Below are 26,990 nucleotides of genomic sequence, written 5' to 3'. Positions count from 1 at the left end.
TTTTTAAATCAATGACGTCTGGATGAGACGTTCCGAACATTCAAATTGTCATGTGTGAAATAGTTAAAAGTTTAATAAATAAGTATTATGTTTTAAATATTTGTGTTATTATACAACTGAGTTTATCAGTCAATTACAAAATATTTGAAAATAATTTCTGCTCAAAAATGATGGTTGCTAAGGCTAGCAGATTGGTTAATACCTCACTTTAACTTTTAGTTCAGGGAGATTAAATATTTGAAGATATTCTTTTGATACGGTACCTCACATAAATCTATGACACCGACAGCCTGTAGCCTTGATTAAGTTTTTTTATTTCTAGTCTGTGTTGATTTCTTCAATAAATAAGCTGTATTACTTGTCAGTATTAGATGGAATTTATTCTACAGTAAGGTGGTGTCGGTATGTCCTAATTCAGTATTAATCATAGGTATGCTATGAATTGTTATCATTTTGTTAAAATATAGACCAAATAAATTCCTAAATTACAACCAATTTCCAAATTATACCAAGACCCTGTTTTGGACGTAAGTCCAGCTGGCAACTAGGTCCACATTCAGTGTTATTGACAAATTAGATTTTGACGACTGGTAACTTTGACGAAAAATGTCATATACAAAACTCTGTGACAAAACATCTACAAATTATAGAAAAATTCAAATTTTGTAAGAATAAATAATTTATTTCCTAAGTGTACATTAAAGTTATTATACTGGCGTCCGAAAGTTATTCTAAGGTTGTGTAATTTGGTCTTAAATTAGCCTTTGTTCTATATTTGTTTATTTTGTTGATAGTAAAAACAGTTAACCAGCCTGTTACAAATAAACTGCATATTTGCTAAACAAATCAAAGATTTTTAAGCTTGGTTGAGACTTACGGACTATTAAATTTAAGTTATTTATATATAACTGTTACAGAAAATGCTAGACGGATGGTATTGCCGCTCTATAGCAAATATGCAAGCGAGCGAGGCAAGTGTGAGCAATAATGCGCCTGTAGAGCCCCCACAGGCGCACGACTCCCACAAAGAATATTCCAGTGACAGCAGCAGTGAACCTGAACCAGAACCTAATTATAGGTCTCAGTACATTTCACTGAAGAAGAAACTCAAATACCTGATCTATGTAATTACCTGTTCTTTTTGTACAAGTAGAGTATGGAATAAATTATTATGTAATGAATAAGAAATGTAGGTATATCATGATAATGAATTTAAAAAAGTACCTCTTGATCTCATACTCTGTACAAACTTTTAATCACACTTTTTTGTTATTGGTATTGATTCCTTCAGAGTGGTCTTGTGGTAGTAATTGCCATCCAATTGAAATTTTCAGGAAAATGAATGCTTCCAAGATGCTCTAAGGTGCAGTCAGAAAAGACTATTGAAAGTATCAAGGGATCGCAGTTTCCTCCTGGACCGACTGCTGCAGTATGAGAAGCCAGAAAGTACTACATCAGAGAGTGAGGATACTGAGTCATCTGATGACCCTGAGTACTATCGCATGGATGTTAAAAGGTTGAGAAAATATCAGTTTTGTTATTACACTGATGTAATGTATTTTAGCCAGCTTTGTTTGTCTGTTTGTAAAGATCATAAATGTATTTGTTTTTGTGTTTGAATTGAATTTGAAAAAACAAGTAAATGAGGCAAAAGTATGAGGCTCATGTACAGAAACATTTTGAGATTAAAGTAATAAAAAAACTATCTTATTCCCTAAAAAATGATTCTGTGGACACAGGACTTTTTTATGCTAATTCTAATAAATTTTATGTTATTCATTATAAAAACTATAATTTTTGTAATAAAAGAGAAGTTAATATTAAGTCTTGCTAAAAGCTATAAGATTTCTTTGAGCTTTATTTGTTTACATATTTGTCTAAGTAAATATTGTTTGGAGTGTTAACCAGTATGTATGTTCCTCAGAAAGAAAATAGAAGCTGGTGCTGCCAACCAGAATGTGTCAACAGGATCATCATTGAAAGGTTCAAGTGCAGTGAAGAGGAAAAGGGCTGTTGTGCCAAAAAAACCTCCTAATACTAGTCATCTTGTAAGTATTAATTTTATAGTTGAATCCTATGGGCATTTCTTAAAATCTTTCAATAGATGAGCACCACTATCAATGGGTAGCTGTAGGTCACCACAAAAATTGATGTATCTGAATATTAGAACTCAATAGTTACATTAGATTAATATTTGTGGTCAATCATTTAAGTCTGGTAATTATTTGAATAATTATCAGACTTTTACATGAGCTACAAATTGTTATTTCATATCCAAATATTACTGAATACCATTAGTTGCCTTACTGTCTATTGATAAGAAAGGCAAATGTGCATTTGTAAAGAGGTAAAGAGGTGTTTATTTGCATGAAACATGTGTTAAACATTTTTAATGTGGTGACAATATAAAAATAACATAAGCATCAACATGTTCTGCCCCGTTGGCGTACAAATTTGGTATTTAGTAACATTACTTAATTACTACAGACTAATTTTATATAATATGAAATACTTATTCTACTTACTAAAAATATAAAAATATAATTTTTTTATTTATATATTACCTTATATTTATTTTTATTTTTATATTTAACAATTATTTTTAAATACTTTTGTCCAGTAAGAACTCATTAATATTATAATACCCTTTTTTACATAGCAGTTCTTTCAGTTTCTTTTTAAATAAAATATCAGGAAAGGTTTTATATTCTCTAGGGACTTTATTATATATTTTAGGTGCCATACAAAATATACTTCTCCACATCAGAGTAGTTCGGGAGTTATGTAAGCACAATCCATTATTATTATCACGTCTATTACGTTTAATAATATGTGATTTGTGAGGAAACAACTGAAGGTTTGATCTTACGAACATAGCTACTTCTAATATATATAAACACGCAAGAGTCAAAATTTTATGTTTTATGAATAGTGGCTTGCAGCTGTCTGAGGTTTGTAGTCCAAACATGGCTCGAATACAACGTTTTTGGTTTTTAAACGCTATCTCTTTAAAGCTAGCTTATTCTCGACTAAACCCTATAATATTATCCTTTCAGCACCAATCCAGCGGGTCAATGCTTTCAAAGGTTTCGCCGGCGTTAGGTTTCGGCCTCTCTGCTGGCGATGGCCACATGACGCCCGAGGAGGTGGAGCGTCACCTTCAATCACGCCAGTCTTATATGGAGCTACTGCCTGAGCGTGCACCCCCCACTGTGCCTACTGAAATGTTCAGCAATGATCCTTCACTGGACAGGTAAATTGAAATGATGGAGATTGCAACTATGTTGTTTTCAGCCAGAAACAAGGTCGGCATCGTAACATAATGACAGAACGCAGCATAAACGATTTCGTGATAATCGAAAAAAGATTTTAAAACTTAATGGTCGAAAGTTCATGTTTGATCTAGGGAAAGCTCGTTCTCAAGACCACTATGTAACTACTTACAGTCATATTATACTGATATTTGTCTGTTACTGTCTATTCTCATTAAATTCTTTTTTCTGTGCTGAGCTTCATTGGCGGTCTTGCGGCAAACTTGTCTCGTATTTTACTGATAACTTTTATATTTTCAACTTCGATTCTGACAAATTATAAATTAGTTTCAATTGTTGCAGTGAGTCTAATGATGTGCTGGAAAACTCGCCAAACGTAGAAGAATGGTTTGATTAGTACAAAGTTTATATTTTATTTTAAGTGTATTCATAGAGAACTTTGAGGTGTAACATGTGTTTGTAATATTTTCTAAAATAAAAATGCATGAAATACGTATTGGATAAATATTTTATTTAAGAGTTACAATAATGGGTTTTGAAGCGCAAGAACAAACATCTATCTGGTACAGAATCACACCCACTTTGTGATATTTTACATTTGATTAACACACATATATACGAAGTGTACATGTATCAAATAAGCATAACTTTCTTTTAAATTTCATAATATACATACAATGTTATAGGTACCACATTCTTAACAAGATTAATAAAACGTTTATATGATATTTGATATATTAATTTATTATTAATGTTCTCTTAACAAACCTACCATGCAAAGAAAACTTAGCATGCTCACTACCAATAAATTTATAACAACATTTTATGTCCATAATACTAAAGTCCCTATATCTAATCTCTATTTTGTGGTACATATGAAAATAAATCTTCTATGCTGTGAGATTCTACTATCGACTCAAGACACACACCAACACATTTTAATTAATCTCTAACAAACAAGTACATTTAAGATGTCATGAGTACGAAGCTGATACACATAGGTATTATTAGCAACATTGAGTTTTAATAGAAAAGAAACTGGTTTCATACAATCATTAGAGTAAATATTAGTGCATTGAAGCAATGATTTACAGCTCGCTGTGTATTCACTAAGTAGAAATAATCATTACCACGTATCGGTAGAAAAATGGGCGTGAAATATGCGCAATACAGAGATGTTTGCAAATATATTGGCTGATTTAAGAGAGATTGCTAGTCCATGGCATTTTTGCAAACAGATCTTTTTAAACTTATAATACGCTGATCAGACGCATACATCGAAAATGCCATACCAGCAACTAAATAAAAAAACCATAATTATTTGACCAGAGATTTTCAGTAAAATTGGTACTTTGCTTATTATTATGAACTAGCAGTATAAATTTAGCAAGTGCATACTAGTAGAGAACAATCTAGCAGTCATTTCAAGAATCGAAACTGTTCTAATACAAGCACAATTTGATCACAAAACCCCCTTCAAAAATAAATTATGTAGTTAAAAAATGTTTGTCATAATAAAATATAAATCATACAGGAAATATACATTCCCTCAATTACTTTTAACATATTAAAAATAGGCCTATTATATAGGAATGTTTGGGAAGTTAACAAATATTAATTTAAAACAATGAGAAGCACCAGTCACTGTGACCATGTTGGATGTCTTTTATCAAATTACTTCTGGAGAGATATGTCAATAATACATAATTATGTGAAGTACCATTGATAAAAACAAGATGTTTTAAGAACTTTACATTTTTGCACCTAAGTAAAATAAGATCATGGCTAATGCATGGTAACTTGTGATTTTCAATTTCATTTTTTTTTTCTTGCCAGGACTATAGCATTGAACACACTTTTTCAACACACAATTTGATATCATATTTTTTCAAACTTAATACTGTATATCAGCTTCTATTTGAAGATGAAATATTATTATTGCCATATAATTTACTAAGATATAACAGGAACATTACATAAAAATAAAGAGGTCTGTTTTACAATTGCTACAAATATAATCATGATATACAAGTGAAAGTTAATACCAGGCTGAACCGAAAATTCATATTATATTTCATAATATTCAATAAGAGTAACATTAGATAAGATATATACTCAACAGTATAAAAATTAATATTTGGAGTATTATTCGTAATTTATAATATGGCTTCTTTTAATATTTATCATATACTGGTCCAACATTTCTTGCAAAGCTGCTGAGTATAATATAAAATTAACCAATACAAATTTTGATATATGATGCCATTAACAGCCAAACACTTACTTTGGTATGGATAATAATTTTCTACTTTATATTTTATCATAAATACATTTGAATATACCTAGGAATATGAGACAACAGTATATCTGTGACACTAAATAGCTACCTATTCATCGCACAAACAAGAACAACTATCTGCCACGAAGTTAGGGATGAGAGTCTCATTTATCCACTATATATACAAATCAAGCATATTTGGTATAGATGTTATACCGATTTAACAGTACATTAACATTCTGGAATATTTATGAAGATGACAAATAACATATTATCCTTTATTATTACTACTACTAATATCAAATTAGGTTTTTACATATGGAAGTGTAATGATATACAAAACGCGATGAATTAGGTACATTCTTAGCATAGGTACCAAATAGTATATTGCAACAATACAAACGAAAATATTCCTTGTCTTTTGAACATCTTATCAAATCTTATAAATCGCCTTTAAATGTTAATTAAAATAAATCTCGGTTTACAAAACACCTAACTCTATATTAGCAATAAAATAAATCCAAAATTGTACACAAGAGATTTCATTTCATTCTAGTTCAGTGCAAAGTTCACAAGTGTTTTGCATCATATATTTCCCAAATTGTACGCATTATTTTAATTACTCTACAGGTAAAGTGACTGTGAACTTCTAGGCGACTATTACACCAACTTCATTGTCTAACAATGTTGTTCATATTTCATGGTTAATAAACTAAACTTAAAATTGATCTGCTAGAAGATTGCAAATTTCATGTGAGACTGTTTCTTTGCTAGATCTCACAGTCAGTCTAAACATTTGAGCTTGTTTGTTTGGTTCCAATCTCATAAGACATCCTACTTGCTGCATTCTGGTGTGGACAATACCAGCACACACGAAATTATCAGGATTGGGATCAATACCATCTAACAACTGCATACCAAAGCCAGCTAATTTGGTGCGCGTCGCCGGGATATCGATGGAACCTTGAGCTTTAAATATCTTTTGCGCTCTCTGTTGTTCTCCACCTAGATTTTTCCATCTAGCAAAGAATGACTCACCATTCATTTCTGTTGGTTCAAAGAACTTGTTAAGAGTGAGTGGAAGTTTCATGGTGATTTTTTGAGGGACATTGTTGTACACAAATGAAACAGACATGCTTGGAGCATCAATGAAATCTTCAATGCATTCAGCAGTCAGCATTTGTTGGATCTGAGCACCTGCCTCAAGTATTGGTTCCATGGGTTTCATTTGCACATTCAGCTTATGCAAATCTGTCCAATGTAATTCAGGACGGACAGTTTGAATAGGGAACTGAGTCTTGTTGCCATAGAACAGACCAATTCTTCCCAAGTTCTGTCTAAATTCACTTTTTACTCCAATCTGAATCAGATCATTTTCAAATAAGACTCCATTATTTTTAAATAAGAACTTTTTGATGTTATTTTGTTGGACTGTACTGGGACTGATTTTAGGAGCTGTGTAAAGATCTCCAAGCACATCAAGTAATCCATTTCCAGTTGCAGGAGCAGTGGTGCCAGGAGGTGTAGAAAGTCCTAGTAAATCTGCACTTGAGCTGTTTGTATTATTTGAGCTGTTAATTATAGGAGCAGGAACTGATGTTGGCTGAGGACTCTTTGACTCCCTAACATCATCTGGAATACGTCCAGGCTTTTTCTTTTTCAAAACAGCCAAAATGGAAGATTCCCTTTCTGGGAAGGCTGGCATTTCCTCCAGTACTGTCGCCAAAACATCAGCACTAGCGACAATACTTAACTGTAGATATTCTGATGCTCTCTGTTGTAATTCTACATCAGAAGAACGTAAGTTGGAATCGGCTCGAAAAACTTCTTGTACCCTATTCTTAATTTCTGGGAATAGGTTAACAAGTTTGATGTATGTGGATAACAGCAAAGCCCTTGTAGCAGCTGAACAGAGGTGATACTTTGAATGAAGCAACTCAAACTGAACTTGAGGAGAGGATCTAGTGTCTCCTGCAATCAGATTTCCAAATTCTCCAAGTATGTATCCTCCAACCTTCACCATATTCTCATGACAAGTAGGCGCCTGTAGAGCTTCAAAGACAGTCTTAGCAGCATATCCTTGAACTTCCTCTCTATTAATTACAATCTGTATAACTCTGTACCAAACTTCTTCTGAGACATAGTCTCCAGCAATTCTAATGAGGTTCAGAATCACATCAACATACCAAGTGAAATCAGTTGCATACTTTTCAGCCAATATGGCTACTTTTAATACCATTTCTTCCCTTATAGAATAGTCAGCAGTTTCTAAGTAAGCCAACATCTCTTGGACAATCTCTTCAGCATTTGTTTTGTCACACATTGCATAAAGTAGGTCCACAGCCTGCTGTCGGACAGATACATCTTTTTCCATTTTCATGGACAGTATAACAACTTCTTGGTGTTTTTTGACAGCCTCATGAGAAAATTCAGAAGTAGCCAGATGACACATGGACTCAAGAGCCAGGTATCTGAGATTGGTCTCACGGTTACTGAGGAACTGACCCAGTTGATTGCAGGCCCGCACAAGCAAGTTGGGTTCACTATCATTATGTATAATCAAGCTTATAGCCTCAAACAGGACAGCATTCTTAGCATTTGAGTGTTGTACTTTTTTAGACTTTGGAGGTTCCTGTGCTTTATTGAAAATAGTTTCCAGGCATTCTGAGAGCCGACCTCTTACTCCAGGCTCTTCTGAGGGTGGAGTATAATTTTGCAGTAGGCGAAGTAATTTTACAGACAGCCAAGGAGCTGGCACAAAGTAATATGTGTAATCTTGTAGGTCTGTGTAGCTAGCAGTGACAATCCTACTGAGTCTTGCAACTGCCAGAGTTACACAACCCTTGTATTCTTCTGGATTCTTTTTGACAAGAGCATCAATTAAAGATGTTGCTGCAGTTACCACACCCATGTGTGGATCATTCAAAAGGTGTATGATTCGAGAAGTCCACTCACCTCCAGGAATAATTTCTGGTGACTTTCTGAACAGTCTCAATAGGCAGAGAGCAGCAGATTGTTTCACTACATCCATGGTGTCCCCAGACACTAGTAGTTTGGGTATTTCTGTGCCAAAGGCTTCAGCCATATCTTTGCTGCCAATGTTAGCAATACATTGCAGTGCCAAGTTGACATGGATTGGGTTACGTGATTGCAGGTCATTTTTGATACTCTGGATGATAAGCTTTATCAGGTCACTGTTGGTGTTGACCAGCACAGATATGAACAGATAACCGATTTGCTTTTCGGAATACTTATTGGATGAGAGTAAGTTGACGGCTTCCATATGACCGAAGTCAATATCATGACCCAGCAAAAAGATAAATAGGAGTTTACATACATACTTCTTTTTCTGGTACCCATCAAGAGTTTTATCACCTTTGAACTTACTTCTGATATTCGCCAGTTCTTTATTGATCCTCTTTATTTCCGCTTCTTTGCTTTTGCAGTTTCTTATGTCTGATATGAAGACTGCGAGCCCTCGCATTCCATCTCCCCTGACGGCAGGCATATTGCCAAGTGACTTATCGAACACCAGTTTTATGCCTTTTCTTTACACTTTGTAGCGAAATAATGACTCCGAAATATTAAACCTATCGATTATAACGACAAAAATGTAGATCGGCGTAGAATTACAACTAATCAATTAGCGGCCGTCATTACAATTATTCGGAAAAGATGAGATTTCTTCTACTAGTTCTACAACGCCTTCCTTTTCCATAGATCCGCTTGAAACGTCAGTCAGAGCTTATTGTTTATGGATCAATATTGTTCGCTAATCAATCGCCATGCAGGCTTTTATCGTCTTTACTGCACATAGTTTAAAGTGCCTTTTACTTTGAACAGAATTCTGACAGCTAATATAAGGGTTTGTTTATACCATCCAGGAAGAAAGTAACCTAAAATGTTAAGGCAGATTTACAATGGGAATAAGGAAAGACAAAAATATTAAATTAAATTCGCAGTAAAATTATGGGAACAAATAAAACTGTTTTCAGCTACGCTTCATGTACGTTGTTACCAATGAATTTATCATTGGAAACAACGCACATTTCTTTTTATTATTTTCTAGCTGCTGTCCGCGAATTGGACAGCGCCACTTTCTGATATCATGATTGCAATTAATAAGATTTTAAAAGAATAGAATTATTTACCACGCTATGACAATAATTATAAATTATTTCGTTGTGGAAGCTTTTAAAAGTGAACACTTTCCTCGATTCGTTAGAAATTGAATTCGAATTCTGCTTTCGTTGACCTAAAATCGTCTTCGACAATAGCATATTTCAATTCGAACCACTAGCATATCTTAAGAATTTAATAAAACTTAATACTCATGAACGGACATAATACATTAAAAAAATGATAAAACATGTAGTATGACTCCTCAAGAGTGCTGTTTCTACCATGAGACTTGATAAGATTCAATTTTTAATGGATCAGGCATTTGTTTGTATTTTGATTCCCGTGAAAGATAAATTATTGTTCAGGCTTGGTGTTCAAAGTTAAACTCGGATATGGAAGGATACAAATTTTATATACGAATCAGAGAAGATATCTAGTAAGTATACTTAACACAATTAACTAAATTTGGATTACACTAAAGGCTTAACTCCTGTTCCAGGTCCAGAAAAGAATACCACTGGCATTAGCTATTGATAAGAGGAACGGGAATCACTCGCATGCATGTCACAATTAACCCCAGAATTATAGTTTGATGAAATTATTTAAAAACGAATATGTTATTTCTACGACTTCACACTTTTTTTCCTGAATCGTAAATCTAACTTAACCATTAATGTTACCAGTGTTAAAATCACACTTGTCAAAACTCTTTCGTCGATGAATTCATGCTCTGATTCTGTCTGATTCTCTATGATTGTCCAATGTTCGTTCCATCAGTCACGAGACAAATGTAAGAAAAATCGAAAATACGTCTCAAAGTGATACAAAATTTTATTTTAAATTCGTGTTGTGGCTGAATGTGACTTGTATGTGTAGATGTTTTACGAAAATGCTAACGTTAGTTGCATTTGATCTCTTGTGAAAAGCTGGTGTCAAAGTACGATTCAACTAATGAATGATGCAGTCTATTTTCTGGACAGGGAGACTGTTATCACGTGCTTTACGAAATGGACTATCGAGTTTCTCAAGTGCTGCTGAATTAAACGTTTCATCAAGGAAACATCCTTATTTAGTTTCAGTGGTTTGTGGATTTCCTAAAGACATTGCTAATGGAAGAACACGCAAAGGACAGTTCGGTGACGACGCATGGTTCTCCACCAATTCTAGCAACGCGGATGTCATTGGTAAACAACAATAATTTGTTATTGTCAGACCATTTCGCCATTCACGAAACTTGTTATCATTATGTTCACGAACTTATCGAAAACATTTTTCGAGTAACATTTTGTGTTCTCCGAATTTCGTGTACATTTGATATTTTCGCTATAACATTATAGAAAAACCTTTTTTTTAAGCCTTTCAATTAATTAATAAACTTTTTATAAATTCTAGATAAAAATGGTACAGCATTTTTTAAATATTGTTACACAAACAAAGCACATCACACTGCTGTCATTAAAATGCGTGCTATTGATAATGTTGTTGAGAACTCAGATTAATCTTTTGATTTTTATTGAATTAGGGACGAAATTAAAATATTTATCATCCAAAAGTCCTATTTCATTGTTATTGCAAATTATCAGTTTAATTATTATTTTTACTGTTTGTGTTTTGCTTGCATCATTGAAGCTAAATTTTAGGTTAACTTAATTTCTTACTACCTTTACTTACTATATTAATTAAGGATGTTAAATAAAAATCGTGAATAATTGTTTCAAGAGTAAAAATATTTTTAGATTTTTTTATAAAAAAAACAGCTTTTCTGCACTTTTCTTTTACAAATTGCAATGAAAATTTAAAAGTCACTAATTTCAGTGTCAGCAGTATATCAACAAATAAAACAGAATTCTAATACCTTGTTTATTCAAACAAATGGAAAATAAGCATTTCAATAGAAGAAAAGCAATATATAAATTGCCTTTAATACAGATAATTACTACTAATCTACTCATTACTATCTAAAACTAATGTATAGACTCAAAACAAATAACTATATCCGTGTGAACATAGATATGTTTATACTTGTATATACTCTCATAACAAAATTCTAATAATAGTCATGGTTCATTGTTATGTTGGTACAACTAACAGTAATAAAATTATGTAACACGAGTAACTTACAGTTAAGCACAGGTATAGGCATTGTCAAAGCAACCTTAGTCATATCAATCAACAAAAAAAACAATTTTCTCATTAGAATTCAATCAAAAAAAATTCATCTTGGCGTAATAAAAGTTTCCTGATAATTTATGTAAAATATATTAATAAAAATAAAATCTTACGAATTAAAAAATCTTATTAGACAGCAAATGACATGTCTAGAATAAAAAGAATATTGCCTCTTCATTTAAAACTAAAAAAAAACTGTGTGCAACTATGTTTCAAATAGTCTGTAACGCCTGTGATGCTAATGTAAGTTTTTGTAGGTCCAATAAGAAAAATAATTTGACTTTATGTAATTGTTTCTTATTGGACTAATCATGGTAGTCTTTTAGCCTTTTGTTTAAAGTCATTGTTAAACATTTTAGACCAATGAAAATGTGCTATTTTATAAATAGCATACCTGAATACCACTTTGTTTAAAGCATTAAAAATACAATGTTTCATCATGTTCATGGTGAATGAAGTCATTATAATGGCACTTTAACAGAAAAATATTTATTTAGTTGCTTCTGTTACTTCAGTTATAGGGTCCTAAGTATTGTAACAATGTTATACATACATTATACATGGGCATTGTGTTAAATTAATGATTGTAGCATGTTGGAGAGGCTGCTTGGGCTAAAATTCACTATAAAATATGTAGTGAAAAAGTAGTAGGAGGAATAAAAACTATTAAATCAGGATAGTAGCACCCAGTTTAGTTAGGGATAGGGTAGATTCTGGACCAACCAGAATCGTATTGGAGACGAATCAGGGTCGTGAATCGAACTATTTGAAAGTTTGACCCGCGACTCCGCCGCCGCGTTACTGATCTTCAATGAGTAAGTACTCCAGTTGGGTCGAAAACTAATCGGGGTATCCTTATAAATACGCGTGAGTAATCCGTTGTTGAATAAATAATTATGATACCTCCCCACAAGTTGTGACAATAAATTTTAATAATAGAGCAATAAAAAACTGTATGATAAAATGAATGTATTAACTTAACAATAGTAATGTTGATAATTCTTTAACAGGTGTGGCTGATGGTGTAGGAGGATGGCGTGCTTACGGCATCGACCCCGGCGAGTTCTCCTCGTACCTCATGAGGACATGCGAGAGGCTCGTCCAGATGGGACACTTCAAGATGTCCGAACCGGGAGACTTACTGGCCAAGTCTTATTATGAATTATTGGAACACAAGAAACCAATACTGGGTATGTTTAAACTTTTTCAGCTTTCTTGAGGATTTATGCTTCATAGAAAGAAACAATTTACTCCCTAGTTTCAGAATCGAACAGAGTCCTTAATCATGAATTGCCGCGGCGACCTCACCGAAACTAGTCGGCCGATCCCGATAAAGACGCGCCAGTAAACCCCTACATAATTTTTTCATGTAACTGAAAAAATATGCAAGCTAATTTAGTTTTTGCTAAAATTCTCTGCAAGTTGCCATACATTGCCAGACATCGTATATCACTTTTGATACCAGCGCTGCGCGGCAACGCAATGTATTGCAATTCTCAGGATAGTTCTCGCATCGTCCAAATGAGCCTTACCACTCCACATTGCTATGTAAATATACCTACATATTTATTATAAACACCATACAATCAAGTAATTGTTGACTGTTTCAATTGAACAATACAAAGTCCAAGTTTTAATTAGTTCTCTGTATGGCGTGTGTAGACCAATAAGTGGATCTGATGCAAAGTTCAATGAAATAAATTAGATACTGATAAATTCTGTTGTAGTTTAATGAGTACATTTTTCTGAACACTTCCTGTTAGTGTTTATAGTTCACTCATATCACAATGATATACAATTTGTTCTGTATTAGCTTTTAATATGTCAAGGTTATTATACAAACAAACAATTTAGTGTTTTCCGATAAGATAATGGTATCAATGATCATTTCTTTAGGAATTACAATATTTATTTACTTTTACTTACAAAATTATTCTTTAGTAAGGATGACGTCGATCACGATGATCCTGAGTGAAACATGACGCCTTTGGAGCTAGGCAAGAGTAATCCAGATACCACCAACAATAAGTGAACTGCTAATAGAATCTGGATTTATCTGCATAGCTTGTTTGCCCGAATATATTCCAATTGAATGTACATGAAAATTTAACGGTGATGCTTTATCACTACATAGTATAAAACAAAGTCGCTTTTTCTGTCATGTGTCATGTTGTATGTCCCTATGAACGCTTAAATCTTTAAAACTACGCAAACGGATTTTGATGCGGTTTTCAACAATAGATAGAGCAATTCTTGAGGAAGGTTTTAGTGTATAATAAGTTTAGGTTTTGTGTAAACTGACAATATTACAACGATATTAGTTAAACATGTCGGAAAAAATTAAGCCATTCGAGAGCTTTCCTCGAGAACGCTGCCAAAACCTTTTGAGTTACAACAAAACTATGTATGGCGGGTTTGTACCTCTTTAATAAATCTACAAAAAAGTCCGCGGTGGTATATGTCTATCTTCCAAGGATAACCCACAATAACCATTTTTATGTGTTTTCTTAATACAGTAAAATTATGGGTTATTTACGAACCTATTTTTAACAATACAGTATTAATCCTTATCCAAATAAATAAGTTAGATATATTATACATGTAATATAGAACAAAATTGCCTTTTACACTACACCAAAAAAGTGAATAGGTAATGAGTTATCGTAATATTAAAATCTCCGCGCGAGAAATTAAAAATCGATGAAACGTAGCGAAGATATCGTTGGCATCTATATACTAATATACTTATACTTATACTAATATATAAAGCTGAAGAGTTTGTTTGTTTGTTTGAACGCGCTAATCTCAGGAACTACTGGTTCAAATTAAAAAATATTTTTGTGTTGAATAGACCATTCATCGAGAGAGGTTTTAGGCTATATATCATCACGCTGCGACTAATAGGAGCGAAGAAAAAGTCATAACTTATATCTTCTAACCACGCAGACGAAGTCGCGGGCAACAGCTAGTTAAAAATAAATCACTTTGATATTATAATACCTAGATAAAGACATGCATCTGACGTCTTAAAAAGAATACTTTGTAGTTAAATACTGTTTAGCCATAAAATTGACGTTATTAATGGGATTATTCTTATCAATGCCTTAGGAAGATTTTCATAATTGTCGTTTAACCCTCAAATTGTCTTTCGCAACATCTAACCATGTCTAATACCTGTGTTTTACAACACAAATTGCCCGTTAAGGTCACCTTAACATAACAGCAAATATAACAGTAATTGCCAAAATTGCCTCTGACCTTCTTGAGGTTAAGTAGTCCCCATAACAAATTTGATCACAACCGGTCTAGCGGCTTAGCCATGAAAGCGTATCATTTCGTGGAAAACATGGATTTCTAGTCTATCATCATTGGCCTACCCTTTTCCCAACTATGTTGGGGTCGGCCTCCAGTCTAACCGTTTTCAGCTAAGTACCATTGTTTTAAAAGTTAACCATTGTTAGACTGGTTGTCAGACATTAAAGCTTCTGACTACCAGTAACGACTGTCAGAGATGTATGTAACACAACCTGGACCCACAATTTAACGTGCCTTCCGAAACACGTCTACCATTTGTAAAATTAAACTTTAATGTTTTATTGCAGGCAGCAGCACAGCATGTGTGATGATCCTAGACCGGCCAGAAAGCGTGATGCGCGCGGCCAACATCGGCGACAGCGGCTACATGGTGGTCCGCGGGAGCCGCGTGGTGCACCGCTCGCATGAACAGCAGCACTATTTCAACACGCCGTACCAGCTCAGCCTGCCGCCTCCGGGACACGACCGGAATGTGCTAAGTGATAGGTAAGACTAACAACACGTACATTTTAGTACAGATTTTCCTTATTTATGTTAAGGTATTTTGCCAATTAGTAAATGAACAAGCAATATCGTTACTGGAGTTTCAATAATGGCCAGGTGATCTAGTTCTAAAATAGAGCACTTTTGTGACATCTTTATAGAACCTAAAAATTTTGCGACCATACGTTAATATAGATTCTTTTCTTATAAAATGTCTATAAACCGATTTCTCAAATCCGTTAGTTTAACGTGTGAAAGTCACAAACAATAATCAATAAATCTTCATAAATTCTCACATTATTTTATAGTAGAAGATAGACTTAATTGTCAATTAAAATAAATCCGCCACACGTGCTAGACAGAATATAGTTAATTTTGCAAGCACGTGAGTTTAATTAGTGTTGTTGTTTATTCAAAAATGTGAGTCATCATCTCAATATTCTATCCCAGTTTGGTTCCGCCTTCAGTACTCTTTATATTCAGGCCTAATTTGTTCTAGCCTACTTAGGTTAAGTTAGACCATTTGGCTAATTGGTCGAGTTCAGTTTTTTATTCGGTTTCCGCCATAGCACCAATGTTAAAAAGTTTTACCTTGTAACAAAAAATATGATGCCAACATAACATAATACATACCTACTAATCTTGTCTCAATAGTAAAGAAACTTGCTAACATGACTTGTCAATTTTGACTGCACGTATAGAAACACTTAGAAACCTTGGCGTTTAAGGTCACTACTACAAAATATACGTATATGCTAAACACGAAGTAACATTGTTATTTAAAAAAAAAACATGTTTAAAACAAAATGCTTTATCAAGATTCCAAATTTTGCTTGAACAGCCAGTGTCATTCAATTAGTATATTTTTAAAATGACATTGTACTGACTGCCACCTAAAGAATTGCTGAGAACTTATTTATGTATGTTTATCTCGCGTCTTTGCTTATTTGATTAAAGAAGTGTAGTGCGTCATATTTTATTGATGATAAAATCAGAATTAGAGCGAAAGGTTACTTCAGTAGAGATAAATGTGTAAATGCTATTGATGGTTTCATGTATGTTACGGTTTAACATAATTATGTTTTAAAACATAGATTTGGCGCAAGGAAAATGCTCTAATGCATACATATCCTATTAGTGTTCACGGTTGGAAATTCCGCAATAGTTCGCAGACGTGTGTGCCTATTGTTGACAGTTTTGTTTTGGTATTGCGCCAAATCCTTTTTTATGAGACGTTATATTTTCATTTCATACTGTTGTTCTTTATTACAGTTATAATGTCGCTTACGAATAAACGGTAATTTGCGTGACTTGTCTGCTTTACCGCTATAAAGCAGTTGTAACTAGAGTGGCGACCACAAGCTGGTACCGTTCAGTTCCAGTTGTCGCAATTTAGCTACATTGTTAGGGTCACCAAACGGACCGCTTCATTAAAGAAAGATTTGGTACAGTAGACAACCGGCAGCAGGAAAGAAACTTGAGATGCACCGAGCGTGACACAAATACGCAAAATGTCGAACTATTATTAAATTCGCTATTTTAAACGGAACTCCATCAGTGAAAGTGTATTCTAATAAGTATTCTATTTTTAGCACGCAATCAAAGGCAAAATTAATGAAGCCTGAATTCATTATGTAATATAGGATTTACAAATGAGCATTATTTACAAACATTGTCAGTCGTAATAGTTTTATTTCAGACTCATCAAGTACCTACATTCATGAACTTAATATGACCTTGTATAACCGCGATAAGGGTCAGAGATTATCAGTATATCGAACAACAATATAATTAATGGATTAAAATAGGTAGATCTCCGTTATCACAAGTCTACACAATTACGTCTACTCTCGTCCAGATTTGGTAGCCGCAGTCATAAGACCCATTATGCTACAACCACGAGAGTAGTCATGTGCTCATTCCACATACAGCTGTTGTATTTCTGTATGCACTAATATTAGAATTTTTAGCTCATTGGATATTTGCCAGGTCTTTAAACTCGCGCGTTCTCTTAAATTTATGGATTTGTGTTTACTTGTTTGCTATTGGCACTAAAATTACTTCTTTTAATTAAGATACGTATTGTATTAATCGCAATAGGCTCAATGCCGCCAGAAAGTGAGAATGAAATAGCCGTGAGGTTATTGACACGATAATTGAATTACATCATTGACATCAAATAAATAGCATTGTCTGTCGTCACTGTGTAGATGTATGACTTATGTATTTATAGATCTTAGATCCTTGAATGCGCTGTTACGTCTCAGCATCCCAATACGTAATATAGTTACTTAGTTGATATGTAAATAAGTGTAAAGTCCAACAATATTTTTAACAATTTCGTGAATAATTTTATGCGTATTTTCATTTTCTTTAGTCTGAGTTTGTACTCGTACAAGATTTATCAATGTTATTGTAAATTATTACAAGTCAGTTATAACAGAAATACCTTCTTTCATGCATTGAACGCCTGATTTTCTTTGACTGATGTTTTGTTTACACATTTAAATTTGTGTGATCTGAAATTTGACACAGTTTACACCAAACATGCTTATTAATTTGTGTTAGTGTCGGTATTAAATAGAATAAATTGAATAGTGTTTAAATTTTAGCTGACACTATAAAGCTAGCGAAATGCTCTTTCTTTGACAAGTAATCAATGATTAGGCTTTACGTAGCTAGTATAAAAGTATGATAATATCATACACATAACATTCATTCTGAGCTGTTTACATAGTGATTACTGATATATTAATGCGTGTCACTGTAAATCGTACCACTTTTGCTTTTATTCCTAGCGATTTAAAGATAACTAATGGTGTCAGTCAGTACCGAGTCACTTTCATGTCATGCGTTCGCCATGCAACTCTTTTCATATTTAAATAGCTGGCAAAACACGCGCAGGAGTGTGTTTGCTACACACCGATCTGTATCATCGAGGTTTCAGGCAAATAGGTATTCGGAAAACGTTTTAACCTTTCCTCAAAATTTAAATTTTAAATTCTAGCTCAAGATTTGTTAGTTGATAAATAGGTCTGAACGTCACAATACCGTCCTGAACGAGGTCAAATATTTACTTCACACCTATTGAATGTGTTTTAAGACTATTTCTACGTTAAATGTAATAACTAAAAAGGAACGATATAGAAAAAAGATAATATCTAAGATAGAAAGATAGAGCGAGGGGACTTTTTACGAAGCAATATTATGAAGTGGCGTAAACACGTACTTCTTGCAATAAATAAGAGATAATTAAACACTGAACGATGACTCACATCCTCACTCACCGAGGATATTCTATGCTGAAGTCTCGTAGGATTTTTACCTACAATATACTTATTTTTCGCTCCCTGAATGCAGTTTTTAACTTGGAAAGTTAAAAATCCTTAAAATTGATATTTGTTAGAATTAGAAGTAACTAGCTGTTGCCCGCGACTTCGTCTGCGTGGTTAGAAGATATAAGTTATAATTTATACCTGCCTTTTATCTATCTATCTGCCTCTCTTGTAGGATTCAGTCAGCGTTTGCAATGTAAGCGCAAAAATGTGTTTTTTTACGACCTCATATTAGAAACCTCAAAAACTGTAGCCTATGTATTATTCTGATGTATAAGCTATATTGTGGTAAAGTTTCATTCAAACCCATTCAGTAGTTTTTACGTGAAAGAGTAACAAACATCCATACATCCATACTTACAAACTTTCGCCTTTATAATAGTAGTAGGTTCTAGACGACCTCCGTGGTCGAGTGGCGTACGCACCGGTTTCAAGGTGTCGCTAGCTCTGAGGTCCCGGGTTCGATCCCCGGTCGGGTCAATGTCTGGGTGTTTGTGGTACTTACGTTGTATCTGAATTCCATAATACAAGTGCTTTAGCAATTTACTTTGGGTTCAGAACAATGTATGTGATGTTGTCCACATTTATTTTATGTATTTACTTTTAGATTCGAACCGATTAATCATATTTACTTAACCAAAATCGTTTCTTTAGGCCAGAATCAGCGGAGACGTCAGAGTTCTCAGTGGAGTGCGGCGACGTGATCCTAGTCGCTACTGACGGCGTGTTCGACAACGTGCCGGAGCCGGTGCTGGTGGCGGAGATGCGGCGCGCGCAGGGCCTCGCCGGCGACACGCAGCGCCTGCAGGCCGTCGCCAACTCCATCGCGTGGATGGCGCGCAACTTGTCCTTCGATGGCTGCTATATGTCGCCCTTCGCCAAGAGCGCGCGACAGAATGGCATTGATGCTATTGGTAAGTTAACCAACATCAACTTTCTTGTAACGTTTAAAAATAAATGCAGAATGTCGACTGTCTAACGAATTTACATAAAAAAGATGAAAAAAACTATGATTTACACAATGTACAGGGTAAATCTTTTCGTTTATTACCTTCACGATATTCTACATAAATGCCTGCAATCTCTTCTGTCGTGGATCAGCTTCTAGTTTTTGTAGAAAGTGGTGCCATTCAATTTATAACAACACTTTGATTGATAAAATCTCAGTAGGTTTGTAATAGAAATATATATAAAAATTCAATTCTCAAAATATCAATTAAATAATAAATGTGTTTTGTTTACAGGGGGAAAACCGGACGACATAACGGTGCTACTTGCAATTGTAGCGCTATGAAAATGTCCCCATGTGATTTATGTAGCTAGATTCTAGGTACATTTTTGTTCAAAATTACTACAAAATTTAGTTAATTAATAGTGATAACAAATGAAGTTTGGACCTTTTTTTTGTAATTGATCTGTAATTATTTTTTCGAATGTCTTTGGTTACAAAGTGCAGGAGGTGCCCACTTCAAGCAATGTTTCATTGCGATTTATTATGAGACAGATATTTTCGAAAATCTGTTTTGTATGTATATTCGTCATTTAATTATTACATTGTGCATATTAATGTGTAAATAAATACCTTTTGTACTATATGACTTCAGTTTTGTAATAATAAATATTTCTGTATGATCTCAAAGTTGTTTGTATGTTTTTATAATTGTACAGGGCGAGTCATCAATAGGACACCTCCTAAACTTGATTCTGTCAACTATTAGTTATACAATAGAATTGTTTATTCAGAGTCATCACGCTGTGACGCCATGATCTGACTGTCTGCTTCTAAATAATTGTGATTCGAATGAAACTGCTTTGTGTTTGTTGATGACATGATGTAAACGAAGCAGTTTATTTTGTGTAAGATTAGAGAATTCTGAAAGTAATTGGGTCAGCGAAAGTTACCGTGACCTAGATAAACAATGTTTTGCACAGATCTACTTATGCTATCTGTTAAGATTGTACAAACATCTTTGTGAATTCATAACACCTGCTGTAAAAACACAAGTGATGCTAAACTTGTGTTTTACTTCAGATGAATGTTAGAACAAAATGTTTGAAGTGAAACAAACATAGCCACCATTTTTATTTAGTTGGCCCAATTGTACAAAATAGTAGTATATAATTTAATTACCAATTGCGTGATTTGAAAGATGATGATACTTCGTAAATTGATTTTTTTAATCAGCTGTGTCTTGGAATTGAGTGTGAAAGTTTGAATGAAGACTGAATACAACTAGATTTAATGTTCTTGTTGTTACTAGTAGTTTTAATGATGTTACGAAACTATGTTTGAAACGTTCACAACTAACGGTTCTATGTAAGACACTTAATTGTTCTTTTTATAAATTTTTATGTAAATTATATGTGTAATGATTGTATGTCTCATTATTTTTTATAAAACATTCAGACCTTTGTCGCAGCTGTTAATTATTTTTCGACTTAGTACCTAAAACCAAACACATTTTAGATGTAGATTATTAGAAAATTTGACACATGAATTTTATGAAATCGAAGTAGTTAACTTATAGCTGCAATCGTTTGTAAAGAGCACTTGACGATAATATATATTAATCGTGGCTAAAGCGCTACTTACAAGTCTTGTTATAAAAAAAACAGACTCGTTCCCCGACTTGTTTTTAGTAATAAAACTAAAAGGTGCATTTATACTTGATAATACATCAGAAGAGTTAAACTTATCTGCATTTGTTTTGCAAGTGTCGTTTTAGCCGTGACCTCAATGTTATTGATAGTGTTAGCTAAATCAGTGACAGGTCTTTGAGACAATATTTGGTTATTCTCAGGCTGTGGCTAATTATTTGTAAATAAAAATCGCATACAGATTACCATGCAGCTTTTATTAATTTGCTGTATGTAACAAGTTACTGAATAATCGCATTATCATTGACCTGATCCCTATCATCTTTCAATTATATCTGTGAAAATTGCGTGGAATTAGAATAAACAATTCTGATTACGATCTAGTCTTTGATTGTACCCCGACAATTTAACCACTACTTATTGTTATATACATTTAAAAAGTATGTAAAATAAGAAAATAGAGTTTCTTGATGTCATACACAAGGTATTTTTTTTATAAGCTTATCAGTTTCATTATGCTGAAGAGTTTATATCGTCCATGCGTTGAATATTACGCTTTTCAACCATATGATATCTTAAGCACGCAGTTAAGTTGTTTTGGTGCTGTGTTAATGAACGATAATTGATTCAAAAAGACTATAAACTTGTTTTTTTATGAAACTAAAACTCAGGTATTTATCGAGCACATCTTGTCAGTTTCGAACAATTATAATTTCGCACATTATCAGCCAAATATAGGAACAATAAGATCCTTCTCTGCAGTAAAACTATTTGTATTCATCAATCATTTGTATTCACAAAACAGACCCTTAACAATTATCTTTTTACACAAAATACTTATATCAATTCATTGCAATGGCGTCAGCACGCCTGCATTGCTTTGTACAAATTCTTTGTTTTGCATTGAAAAATTAACATCTAAACCACAATCCCCAGAAAACAATATCTACAGTAACTTTGTAATTAAGCTCTTAATCATTTTTCCACTTACTATATCCTCTGAGTAACTTGGATATTAAAGGAATCGTGGTTGTGGTACATAAATAATTAAAACGTATTTTAACTTTGGAAGTTTTATTACACAGAAGACACAGATAGAAAGCGCGGCAACCAAAAAGTTAACAAAAAGCAGAGACAACAAACTATAGACAAAAAAAATATTATGGTTGCGTTCCTATTCACTAACACCCTCCCTAGGGACGCAACCCCATCCTTTTTACACAATACAAATGCTTGTCAGCAGTGGTGCCCTTAGTTAAATTATCAGCAATCATTTCCTCACCCTTAACATAACTAAACTTTATATCTAAATTATTTACGTGATCTTTAAGAAAATGATAGCGGATATCAATATGCCGCGACCTAGGCAGATAACAATCATTATTGGACAATTTAATTGCACTCTGGTTATCACTAAATATGACGAGTGGGTTGCTCTGTTCTTGACCAAGTTCAGCATGCAGTTGTTGGAGCCACAGCGCCTCCTGCGCCGCTGACGACATCGACATGTACTCGGCCTCAGCAGTAGACAGCGCCACAGTCTGCTGCTTTTGTGACCGCCAAGATATTGCACCACCCTGCAACAAAAAAATGTAACCCGTGCACGACTTCCTGTCGCGCACATCGCTTGCCCAATCAGCATCACAATATCCTGTGATTTTCTCATTACCATCTTTGGTATAAACTAATTTCAAGTCTTTGGTACCCTGTAGATATCGGAAAATTCTTTTAACTGCAGCCCAGTGTGCAGTGGTAGGATTTTTGTTAAATCTACTCAGTGTGTTTACTGCAAACGATATATCAGGGCGGGTACCCTGAGCCACATACAGTAAGGAGCCAATGGCCTGTTGATATGGACAGTCAGCAATTTCGTCTTCTTCATTTTTAGCACCAAGTTTCATGCCAGCTTCAAATGGTGTTTTCACAGATTTGCAGTCAAACATTCTGAACCGAGCTAATATATCATTTATGTATTTTTCTTGGTCTAATAGTACTTGATCTCCGTCTCTGGTAATATGTAGACCAACACATTGACTTGCTGGACCAAGATCTTTCATTTCAAAGTGTTCCTTCAGTTTCTCTTTGAAAATATTTTTTGTATTTTCTTCAGCCGTGAATAATATTAAGTCATCCACCCAGATGGCTATAAAGGTATTCTTCTCCTTATTACAATAGACACAAGGATCAGTTTTTGATTGTGTCATTCCTAACTCATGAAGTACAGATTTTAATTTCAGGTTCCAGAGCCTGCTAGCTTGCTTGAGACCATATATTGATTTCTGTAGCATGCATACCTGAGATCCAAGCTTATACTCCTCTGGCTGTTGCATGTAAATTTCTCTATCAATCTTTCCTTGCAGAAAAGCAGATACAGCATCCATTTGATCTATTGCCAATCCATACCTGGCTGCTAGGGCAAATAGATAGCGGATAGTGGTGTATCTGACAACTGGTGAGTATATTTCTTCATAATCTGTGCCCCATCTTTGTGCATATCCCTTTATTACAAGCCTTGCCTTATATCTCTGAACATTCCCACTCTGGTCTGTTTTTGTCTTGAACACCCACTTGTTTGGGAGAGCCTTTTTACCTGGAGGGAGATCTGTCAAAATCCATGTCTTATTCTTCATCAGGGAAGTATACTCCTCGTCCATGGCCCTCTTCCATTCAGTAGCTTGTGGTGATGCAAGTGCTTGCTCAACAGTCTGTGGGTCAGTCAAATCAGTAAACAAACACAATAAACCCATCTTTCCATTTTGTGCCTCATCTTGTTTAGCCTGTGACCGTGCTGACCTCAATGTTACATTACTATTGTAATTCTGTCTTATCGGATATGGAGGATGGTAAGTTTCATCAAGTTCTCCTGTGTCAGTGTCATACTCACTTGAGTCTTCACTATTACCTTGTGTGTCTGAGTCTCTGCAGGACACCACAGGCGCAGATGTGGATGATGACTCCTGAGTGTGTATTTTGTCTCTATTTTCTAATGAGCCGAGACTTGCAGTGGCTGTTTGGCTGTCCTTTACTGGAACAGAAGTTTCACAATTAACTGGCACACTGACATCCGGATTATAATTTTCAATAAAAGAAACATCTCTACTTTTGACGACTTTGTGTGTCTTCGGATCCATAAAACGATATCCCTTTGTGTTTTCACAATATCCCACAAGTATCATTTTTACGGATTTTCTATCCCACTTTTGGCGTTTTTCTTTAGGATTATAAACCATAGCTTCAGAGCCAAATATCTTCATGTGTGATAAATTAGGTTTCTTACCTTTCCACATTTCATATGGAGTTTTACCTTGTAATGACTTTGTCGGGGAACGGTTTATTACATATGCAGCCGTTGCCACAGCTTCAGCCCAGTAGTTCTTCTCCAGGTTAGCATAAAACAACATGCACCGTGCTCGTTCCACCAAAGTCCTGTTCATTCTCTCAGCCATGCCGTTTTGCTGGGGAGTGTATGGAGTAGAGGTCTGATGAATTATACCATGATTAGATAAGAACTTTTCAAAGTTATAGTTGCAGTATTCTTTACCATTATCTGTTCGAAGCTTTGTTATCTTATGATTCAATTCATTCTCTACTTTTAACTTGAAATCCTTAAATGTTTCTAAAATATTTAACTTATCTTTCAGAAAATAAATATGGACCATTCGTGTGTAGTCATCAATGTAGGTAATAAAGTATTTCATACCTCCAAATGATAAATTTTCCATAGGGCCACACAAGTCTGAATGTATTAGTTCCAGCGGTCTTGTAGCTCTGGAACCCACATTTTTGAATGGCGTCCTTGCTTGCTTACCTTCCATACAATAAGTGCATGTGACATTACATTCTTCCTGAGTCAGAGTCACACCATCAGTGCAGCTAGGCAGCTTCTTCACATCTGGAATATTCAAATGGCCCATTCGCAGGTGCCACAGGTAAGTGTTATTACAATTAAGAGAGCTTGAGGTTAAATGTGCTACTTCTTTACTGGTATCCATGATGTATAACTTGTTGCTCAATGTTGCAGTGCACACCACCTCATCTTTCCCATCTTGAATTTCACATCCCCTTTTGTTAAAAATAACTTTATGTCCATTTTTCACAATAGTACTAACTGAAAGTAAATTAGCAGCTAGGCCAGGTACATACAAACATTCTTAACTTGTATTACTTTATCTTGACTTAAATGTATGTCTACACAACCAACTCCCTTCACAGCTAATGGCTCTTTGTTTGCTACAGTGATACTATTTACAGATGGCTCGGCAACATTGTACATCCAATCTTTTCTACTAGTCATATGCATGGATGCACCGGAGTCTAGAAACCATTTATAGTCACTAATGTTCTCTTTGACGGTGGCTGAAAAAGCTGCTACAAAGCTGGAGCTCTCTCCTTTGCTTGCTGATTGTTTCTTTGGCAGTTTACAATATTTGGCAAAATGACCATCTTATTACAATTGTAACATCTAGGTCCCTTTGATTTCACTGGCTGCATATTATTTCCTGTTTTTTCCTGTTTTCTTAGTGTTTGTGTAGAAAGCGGTTGACTTTGATGTGTTTATCTCTTGAATGAGTTTAGTTTTTACAGAATCAGCACTGATTTGAATACCAGAACTCTCAAGCCCCATTATCATAGGCTTGTACTCTTCTGGTAGACCAGCCAACATCAAAGTGCCAAGCCACTCATCGTTGACATCAAATCCAATGTTACGCAGTTTGTGAGCAGTGTTCATTATTTTACTAACATAGTCTTCAACACTATTGCTTGACTCCAGTGTAGTATTGATCAAATCCTTAAGTAGACCTACTCTTCTGGTTAAACCGTTGTCATCAAAAGCCCTTTGTAAACTCTCCCATACTTCCTTCGCAGTTTTGCATTCCTGAACATGTACGTAATTCTGTGGGTCCAACAACAATATCAGCTTGACTTCGCCTTTACGTCTTTACTAGCATCTACAGGTTTATTATCGGGGCGCTCAACACAACACCATAAATCCTCGTGCTCCAAGTATGTCTTCATACTGAACTTCCAGGTTGCAAAATTCTCTCTTCCGATCAATTTCTCCAAATTGAACATATTATTGGGACTCATCTTGTTGTGTTTCACCAAAAATATGCAATTTACAAACTGTGATCGTAAATTTTCTTAACCTCAAATTCAAATTGGTACCGCCAATTTTTCGGATTGAAGTTATTTCACTTTCTCGATATTTCCAACTGTACACTTCGGAACCACGCTCTGCTACCATAAAGGAATCGTGGTTGTGGTACATAAATAATTAAAACGTATTTTAACTTTGGAAGTTTTATTACACAGAAGACACAGATAGAAAGCGCGGCAACCAAAAAGTTAACAAAAAGCAGAGACAACAACTATAGACAAAAAAAATATTATGGTTGCGTTCCTATTCACTAACAGATA

General features: G+C 34.5%; 3 protein-coding genes across 5 annotated transcripts; 2 read left to right on the top strand and 1 right to left on the bottom strand.

Annotated features, from left to right (window-relative positions):
* Positions 1–363: 363 nt before the first annotated feature.
* Positions 364–3,768, top strand: LOC113498582 (INO80 complex subunit E). Of its 3 annotated transcripts, none has more exons than XM_026878646.1 (6): positions 364–430; positions 918–1,124; positions 1,335–1,516; positions 1,925–2,048; positions 3,057–3,253; positions 3,615–3,768. In XM_026878646.1, the coding sequence occupies exons 2-6, from the start codon at positions 921–923 to the stop codon at positions 3,667–3,669; spliced, it is 762 nt and encodes a 253-aa protein (XP_026734447.1). In that variant the 5' UTR covers positions 364–430; positions 918–920; the 3' UTR covers positions 3,670–3,768. The 3 variants fall into 3 exon arrangements, with proteins under 3 accessions (XP_026734447.1, XP_026734446.1, XP_026734445.1); XM_026878645.1 differs by lacking the exon at positions 364–430 and adding an exon at positions 560–665; XM_026878644.1 differs by lacking the exon at positions 364–430 and adding an exon at positions 584–736.
* LOC113498581 (AP-2 complex subunit alpha) lies at positions 3,763–9,295 on the bottom strand. The gene has a single exon (XM_026878643.1). The coding sequence runs from the start codon at positions 9,056–9,058 to the stop codon at positions 6,269–6,271; it is 2,790 nt and encodes a 929-aa protein (XP_026734444.1). The 5' UTR covers positions 9,059–9,295; the 3' UTR covers positions 3,763–6,268.
* Positions 9,296–10,409: 1,114 nt separating this feature from the next.
* Positions 10,410–21,951, top strand: LOC113498534 (protein phosphatase PTC7 homolog). Its single transcript, XM_026878566.1, has 5 exons — positions 10,410–10,856; positions 12,852–13,031; positions 15,444–15,642; positions 19,629–19,888; positions 20,219–21,951. Exons 1-5 carry the CDS (start codon positions 10,628–10,630, stop codon positions 20,266–20,268), a joined length of 918 nt encoding a protein of 305 aa, XP_026734367.1. The 5' UTR covers positions 10,410–10,627; the 3' UTR covers positions 20,269–21,951.
* Positions 21,952–26,990: the final 5,039 nt, after the last annotated feature.

This window comes from Trichoplusia ni, chromosome 11, assembly GCF_003590095.1.
Source record: "Trichoplusia ni isolate ovarian cell line Hi5 chromosome 11, tn1, whole genome shotgun sequence".
NCBI classification, from domain to species: Eukaryota; Metazoa; Arthropoda; class Insecta; order Lepidoptera; family Noctuidae; genus Trichoplusia; species Trichoplusia ni.
The sequence above is the reverse complement of the archived record's forward strand: the minus strand, read 5'-3'. Positions and strand labels throughout refer to the sequence as shown.